The sequence below is a fragment of the Belonocnema kinseyi genome, chromosome 1, assembly GCF_010883055.1.
Source record: "Belonocnema kinseyi isolate 2016_QV_RU_SX_M_011 chromosome 1, B_treatae_v1, whole genome shotgun sequence".
NCBI lineage: Eukaryota > Metazoa > Arthropoda > Insecta > Hymenoptera > Cynipidae > Belonocnema > Belonocnema kinseyi.
The window spans coordinates 75,592,478-75,600,786 of record NC_046657.1 but is presented as its reverse complement, the minus strand read 5'-3'; the positions used below and the strand labels follow the sequence as shown (position 1 = coordinate 75,600,786).

The 8,309-nt window shown below is 31.6% G+C and overlaps 1 protein-coding gene across 1 annotated transcript; it reads right to left on the bottom strand.

Annotated features, from left to right (window-relative positions):
• Window positions 1-296: 296 nt before the first annotated feature.
• LOC117175320 (phospholipase A1-like) lies at window positions 297-4,284 on the bottom strand. The gene is made up of 4 exons (XM_033365030.1): window positions 3,987-4,284; window positions 3,132-3,557; window positions 1,405-1,647; window positions 297-1,319 (listed from the first exon to the last, which is right to left on the bottom strand). Exons 1-4 carry the CDS (start codon window positions 4,033-4,035, stop codon window positions 886-888), a joined length of 1,152 nt encoding a protein of 383 aa, XP_033220921.1. The 5' UTR covers window positions 4,036-4,284; the 3' UTR covers window positions 297-885.
• Between the last annotated feature and the right edge of the window lie 4,025 nt (window positions 4,285-8,309).

Below are 8,309 nucleotides of genomic sequence, written 5' to 3'. Positions count from 1 at the left end.
CTCGGTGCTGATATCAAGCGTCTGGGGCTACTCAATACGCTAGAAAGAAAGTAAATAACACCTTATGTTAGTTTAGACACGATGAAGTTAGTCAGGTTTGAGCTAATTACGAACTAGTAAGTTCAGATATTTTATAATGAGAATTTACCAAGTCAGCAACGCAGGTAGTAAAATCATGAACGCAAATTTCTTCATGATTTTGCAGAACTTTAATTTACTCAGGCTTACCACCGCAATTATCAAAAATATGTTTGGATAATATATATCTTCACGGGGTAAAATACATACTCAAAGAATAGTAATGCAGTTAAATATTTTTATTCAACATCAATTAAATTTTCAATTACAAAAAATAGTTGTTAAAATACAGAAGCCGAGATAAAGAATACAAAACCAAGATACGAGGGAACAAATGAATCATGGACACTCATGGTTTCAGCATTAAAACTCATTTTTAAGATCATTTTTGTCCTGAAAAGATTTTCTCTTGTGTAAAGCTAAACAAAATCGACAAGTATTTTTTTTTTAAATGGCATATGGATATGTTACGATATGCCCATTTTTAAATTCATCGACCCCAAAAAAACGGTCCTTTTTCAAATGTTACGAAAATCTCCCACTTTTCTACTGACACTAAGCCATTTTACGGAAAAATATATGCTAAGTGTCAGTAGAAAAGTGAGCGATTCATGAAGCATTTGAAAAGGATTGTTTTCATGAAGTCAATGCATAAAAAAATCGATGTCTCATAAAATATCTATATCATATTTTAACAAGTACGTGCAGATTTTATTTCGCTCAAAATATAGAGAAAACATTCTCGGACGATAAGAAATTTCTAGTAAAATCTCACATGAAGTGACCCATATATATATTTTTCCCAGTTTATAAAGCCAGCATTGATTCACATTGTGTTGTTAAACTAAAAGGTTCTTTATCATTGGTTTTCAGATAGTATGTTCCTTGACTTGCTGGATAACTGTTGATTGCACCCATGAACGCCATTTCATTTGTAGCCGATTTCGTAAAAAAATTCCAATTGAATGTGCTCTTCAATGAGCAGAAGTCAGGACCAGGATTTGATATTTGTTCTGCTAAGTATCTATAAGATCGTCCATGAGAGCAGGCAGAAAGAAAATCTTTCAAACAACCTGGTTGTAAGAAGCCTCCATTAGGATAAAAATCGTAATTGCCCAAAATTCCTGGGTAACCCAAAAGTCCAGCATCTGTGTGTATGACTTCCACATGAAGAGCATCGTCAGGTGAAAGACGATCATCCACAGAAACAGCAAAAAACAGAGGCCAAGCTGGATCCAGACCTAAAAATAGACGTATATGTGAATTAATTGAATTACGTCCAAGGCAGTTAAAATCGAATTAAGATTGTAATATAAATGTACATACCTATAGTATGGTTCACTTTTTCGTTTACATTTTGACCAGCATATCCCATTACGTGAGCTCCAAGAGAATGACCGATCAGAGTTATCACTTCAGGTTTCATTCCATGTTTGTATAGAATATTGATAAAGTCGCCAACGTATTTTCCTACACGTGCTGAAAATAATCTAGCTACTGTATAGCTACCGTTAGATAAAGGGCTCCAGTTGACTGTGATGATATTCGAATCTGTTGTGTTCTGCAGAGCTAGAAAAATATGAAATTTAAATGTATTACTTTGAACCGGAATTTTTTTGTTCATTTGAAAAAGGAGATTTCTACAGAGCTTCAACTGTTCTACCGACGAAAAGTATGAGAACTCGGAACACGGTCATAAAGTTGACTGTCAATATTACTTTTTTTGTACAGAATATTTTCCAAATTGAATAGTTTTTTATTAAAACAAGATAAATACTTCGATTTTAAATTAATAGCTTAACATATTTTTGTGTTAAAAGCATTTGAATTGCGCAGTCAAACATTTAAATCTAACTATCTATTCAAATCGTTACTTTATGGTAAGTCATATTAAATATTTGATGTTTCAACATTAAAAGAGTTAGGGCACTGACTAGTATCACGGAATTGTATGTAATGTTAGCCCTAAATATACTGGAAAAGGGTTTAGACTCAAAAAAATTTCGTAACATTAGATGGTTCATTCGTTAAAATCTTAAAGTTTTTCATTGCACAGTTTTGAATTAAAATAGTTTATAATTAAAACTTTTTCATTCATAGTTAAAGGTGTTCAAAAGTGAATAATTATATATTAAAACATTAAAAATTATTCCGTTTCAAATTGGAAAAGTCAATATTTGGTTAATATCAGATCGGGCTCTACAAAATTAAAAATTGGAAACAGCACGTTCTACCAATATAACTATTTTCATTCTGAATCTTTCTGCCGGCTAAAAATCCTTGCTGCGTTCATATTGTCTCCTAATTGTATTGGAAACTTAAGCTTGTATACTGTCTGCTAATTTTTCTTTTACATGTTTTGCCTCGTCCACAAAACACCAGCGTTTCATCCGAACCCTTACCCTCCACACAGCCCCTAAAAAATATGAAAACTACATTTTTACATATTATCATTAATTTTCAGCGATTTTCGCAATTATTTAAACAATTATTTAGTCAGAAAAAATGAAAAAAATAATCGTACTTTCTGATTAAAATGCAATGTTTTGTCATTGTATGTGTTTCATTTTATTTCATTTTTTTGTTATCGATAAAAATATAGATTGTTACAAGAAAATTGAGATTTATAAACATTGAAAGAAATGTGTCAAGATTATGTAATTATTTAACAAAACGTAGCTTAGGATACTAATTTTAAAAAGGGAGTTAATAACTGTGTCTCAATTTTTAGAAATTTTCAAAATAGACAATACATAATTGTTTAAATAATTTCATAAATTTTTTAGAAATATTTTCTACGGCTAAAAACGACCAAAACAGACATTTCAATCAGAAAATCCCTAGAAAGTTCCGCACGATTCGATGAAACCCTGGAACAAGCGTTAAGTTTTTTAAAAATTCAAAATTTCCCCAAATTTTTGGGAGTTGTCTTGCCCTGTAGATCGAAAAGCGTTTTTTGAACACTCTATTATACATATTAACATTTTCGTACTTGGAGGAAATTAATTATCTATCGGAATCTTTATGAAATATTTATGAAATTTTATAATTACCATATCGATTTAAAGTACACGAAAAGCCGTCGGAAGAAGAAGCATATCCATGCGTTATGATGTAGGTGGGTCGTTCTTTATTAAAATTACTTTCGTTTAATATTCTTTCATTATTGACTCCTAAAATTTGAAATTCATCGCCGGATTCTTTAGTGTAAAGTTTGAAAGTTACTAGTTTGTCCAGGTCGGTAAAAACGTTGAGTAAATTAAAATCAGGAAGATCTAACTGCAATTTGACAGGATTCTCAAACCCGTCAAAAATAGTAAGTGATTCATTCATAAATAACTTAATTTGTGACTTGAAAAAATCTCCAAGCAGTCCCTGAATTTCCAGAAGTGCATTTTCTCCTCCATCGCCTCCATTTATTGAAGAAGTGTCTGGCATCGAAGTTGTTTCTTCATTGGTGGCATCGGGTAGCACAATGCCTGGAAGAAGAGCATAAGAAAAAACAAGTTTAGAGATATGCCACAAAGATTATTATATTTTGGATTTTAGAAAGGTTTATAATTTTTCCCTACTTTTTAGGGGTGATAATATATTTTAGGATAAATACACAAATATTTTCTTTTTCAGGGTTTTTCGTAGACCCTGATCGAAACCCTTATACTTTCATTGGGATATCTGTAATTCGTCCGCCCTGTTTTAGGCGAGGGTTTAGATCAAACTTATGTTATTAATAATAAATTTAGTCCAGGGGTAAGTGAGTCACAACTGATTCACTTTGATTATATATCAAATATTTAAATATATGCGAGTTGAAGATTTTAAATACCAATTAAAATAGTCGACGAAACCACTTTTGTGCACGCATATGAAACTTACTTAATGTCGATATTCTTATATTAAGGACTTACCAAATGTCAGCAGTGTAGGTAATATAATGACGAACGCAAATTTCTTCATCTTTTAGCAGAGCTCTAATTTATTTCAGCGTAGTTCCACAATCCAAAAAATTGGTTTAGGTGGTATTATAAAAATGTACTCGATTGATCTACTGCTTCTACTGTCAGTCACTGACTTTATCCAAAATGTTTTTCACCAAGGCAAGAAAAATACATTTATGATTATTTCGCAGTCTTTGAAAAATGTTGTTTGAAATGAGGAACTTTACTATCTGAAACTGCTTTGAAATAATAACGAATGTTTTTTTCATATATTTATCAACTTCGCCTCTTTGCCTTCGTAACGCTTTATCTATAGTAAGCTTACGTAAATTTATCGTAGGCGTAATACTAAAGGTAATCCCCCTCCGCGTTTGTACATGCGTTGCATCTTTTTTGAACTTCCCCTGACCTTAAAATTATATTTTAAATAAATCAATAAATTGAATTTTTCGTAAGCATATCTAAAGCTAATGAAGTAATTGATTAATTTGAGTATCAAGTATAAAATTCCACCCTAATAGTCTGGTTTTCCATTAGACTTTGCCAAAGGGGAGGTTGTTGATAAATTCGTGATTATATATTAACTGCAATTACATTTTGAAACCTTATCAATCTCACCAATAAATGAGTTGAGTTTTTTAAATGTATTACTTATATTTAAAGGCATAATAAAAATCACATATCTGACGCGATCCGAGAAAAGGGACCTCCTAGGCAAAAATGAAACTTTGCAGGACGAGTGATTAAAGAAATCTCGAGCTCGAAGCAGCGGAACGTAGGAGAAGTCTCAGCGGAGTATTCTGACCCCCACTCTTTACAGTTCGATCGTGTTTCCCCATCTATTCTTCTACCATGCACGCGTCTGTAATCGAGTTCAAGTTCTGCCGTATATTGTCCTGCGTTGCAGAATTTTTAATTAATAACTTATAAATTTAAATTAAAAATTAAATTTTCAAATTTCTCGCAAACTGGAACGCGCCTGGGGCACGTGCTTTTCACACCTCGCGCTTCCGCACAGTGGTCTGGAATAGGAATTTACTGTTCATAATCGCCCAGAGGTCGTATTTCTTAACCGATTTAAAAGTTTTTTTTTTAGAAATGCTCAGCAATTAACTTTTAAGATAATTGTGGTTTGCTTTTAAAAAAAAATTTTTTTTTCACAGACTAACAATATATAAACAAATATAGTGACAAAATTGACCATTTTAGATTTGTGAATTTTTATCTCAAGAAAAAATACAGATAGAAACTCACTATCAGCCGGAATTATTTCACATGCATTCATAGAACATAATTAATTTTAATAATATTCAGCTTAATTATAATAAACAATTTTTATAAACAAATTCTTATTATTGTTTTTTTATCATAGAGAAAAAAGTTTATTTCACACTAGTTGCTAATAATTTTTATAAGAGTGATAATTTGTAACAAAAAAATTACCATGAGTTAATAACTATTGATTTATAAACATTTCTATAAACAAATTCTTTATAATCGAGAATTGATTTTTCTGAACAAAAGTGATTCACAATTGTCTTTAAAGCCATTTATATACTTTAAGCTTTATCAAGCATAAATAATATAGATTGTTTATAACAATTTGGTTAAACAAGTCTCCTAATCGGCCGTTTCCTCGTAGAAAAAAATGTTTTTTTTTTTTTATAATTATTAGAGTGACATTTATTGCGGTGACTAACCAACGAAATTAAATAAAGAATGATTTATATGAATGTTATAAACAATTTTTTCAATAAAACTATGGTTTATCTTTTGAACATTCAAAAAGGACGGGTTTTCACTGAAATTATCCGACAATAAACTAATAGTGATTCCAAAATTGGATAAGGGATATTAAATAATAATTTTTGTAATTGTTAATAACAATTTTAAAACAATGCGTGACAATCTGCGGTTATCGCAGAAAAAAAGTTATTTTTCTTTCAATCAATTTTGTGTTATTGCATCAATGAAAAAATTGATACCTATAATAATAATGAGATTATTATAAAAAACTTAAAATAAATAAATTACGATTCAGATCGAGTTCTTGATCAAGTTCAACTTCAACTTTTTCCCATTCAGGCTTCAAGGATGCAATGAAAAGATCTGAGCACTCAAGGAGTTTGTGAATAAGGTCGTGCATAGTATGCAATCGAGAGATTTTTCGTGTGTTGAACTGTCGAATGTACTTCATATCCTTGTTCCTGGCTTCAGAAGCTTCTTCGGAATACATGCCAATTGGCAGCATAAAATTCTCCATAACTACACAGCGCATACAGTTTTCCTGTCCTAAAACCATACTCGTAGAAAAACAGAGGAAGAATTTTTCTGCTACTAACTAACGTTTGTAGTATTTTTCTAAACATTTTAATGAGTTCTTTAGTTAGTCCAGATATTTGTGACACTTGATCAACATTCAAGAAAAACCTACGAGCCGTATTACCACAATTAGAGTTGCTAGATCCTTGATTTGGTTGATCAATTATTGACCCCATCTTCTTTTGAAATTCGTTGCAAATACTTTTCTTAGCTTCTTTCATCGTTTCTTTATCCTCTTTCTTGCATGTGCTCCATTTGCAGATTTGTAATCGATAAGCAATATGCAGTATACACTCCATGAATTTAATGCAGGCATACAAAGTAGAAAGACCAAATTCTAAGCTGAATACAATTTCTTTCTTCTGCTTTACACGCTCTAGATCATTCATTTGTGATGGTGTCGCTTTGCAAATGTAGCAAGTAGAAGATAATGGAGTATCAGTGAGAGCTGCACGAACTTTTTCATCCAACATAGTTAACTTCATTTCTGTTGTCACTATATACACACCATTGGTCGTAGTAACGGTTGTGGGTCTAAGCTTCTAAACTTGTGTCTTAATATTTTTGATTTCCGATTTCGTTAATTCCTTTGTTTCCTTTGCATATTTAATCATGATAGGTATACAACGCTTGGGAGAGGAACTATGAGGATTCATCCAAAGTGTTTCTCCCGTGTTCTTTACCATCAACCATATTGGCATTATTAATGCTGTGAAAAAAAAGTTATCGGTCAAATCGTTGTTATTAAACTTCTGATTGTATTTTGCATCAGTTGGCAGTCCATCGATGCCATATTTAATTTCAAAGTCAAAATAAGTGATCTTTAATCTATTCTCAGAAATCGGAAGGCATAAATTCGGATCTTTAAAACGACGTTGAATAGTATGATCAATAAGAAACTGAATCTTAACCATGGCTTCTTCTTCCGATATTCGAATAATTGAAGGATATCAATCTTTTTTAATCTCTAATACATTCACATATGAAGGATAAATGTCAGCCTTTCTTTCTTTGGCTTGTAAGTGAATAGTATTATATTGATACTTTGATAGTCTGATCTGTTGCATTAAAGCTAAAGCTTCTTGTGAAGAGTATGGAACATATGATTGACAGTCAGATTTACCTGAAATGTTTAAATTTTCCGTATCGTCAGAATTCAAAAGAACGACTGTAGTATTTGCAATTTTTTTCTTCCACTCTTTCGTAAACTTCGCAGAAATGCATTCTGTATCTTGGAGCCATAAAACTCTCTTCAATGGACATTAATTTTCGTCTCTTTGTCACAGCAGAAGCATCTTCGCTTTTCGAACCTCTTTTCAAACTTACTTTTATACTTAAACATTCTTTCAATTTTTTCTAAAATATAGGTAAAAAAATACAAATTCAATTGATTAGCTACTATTTCTAGATGCCCAGGATCAAGATTGTACTCAGTTTGCATGAAACTTAACAAACCTTGCACGTCAGTACTCTCATTGGCAATAAGAAAATCAGAAGGGACCTTCTTACCTACTTTGAGAGTATCGATTTTTTATTAGAAATAATAATACAAACAATTGAAATGTACAAACCTGCAGAAGATATTTTAAAATGACGCCAAAAGCAAATCATATAAAGATAATTTCAACGCAGCCTCTCTCAGTTATATAAACGAAAATTATGATTTCTCTTGCGAGAGCGCGTGCGAAAGATACCCACCTAGCGGTGAACCTGGAACTATACTTTTTAGTTAAGAGTTACTTGTTCTTCATTTGTTTTTCATGAAGTTACGTACAAAACAAATGAAAGATAAGTGACTTCTGAATACGCAAGTACAGCGTTATTGCACCTTATTTTCACTTGTTCCTCATTTATTTTTCAGGAAGTTGCATAAAACAAATGAAAGATAGGTGACTTCTAAAAACGCAAGTACCGCGTTATTGCTATGGACAGTTTGCTACAGAAATTTTTATTAACAATTACGCAAACTAT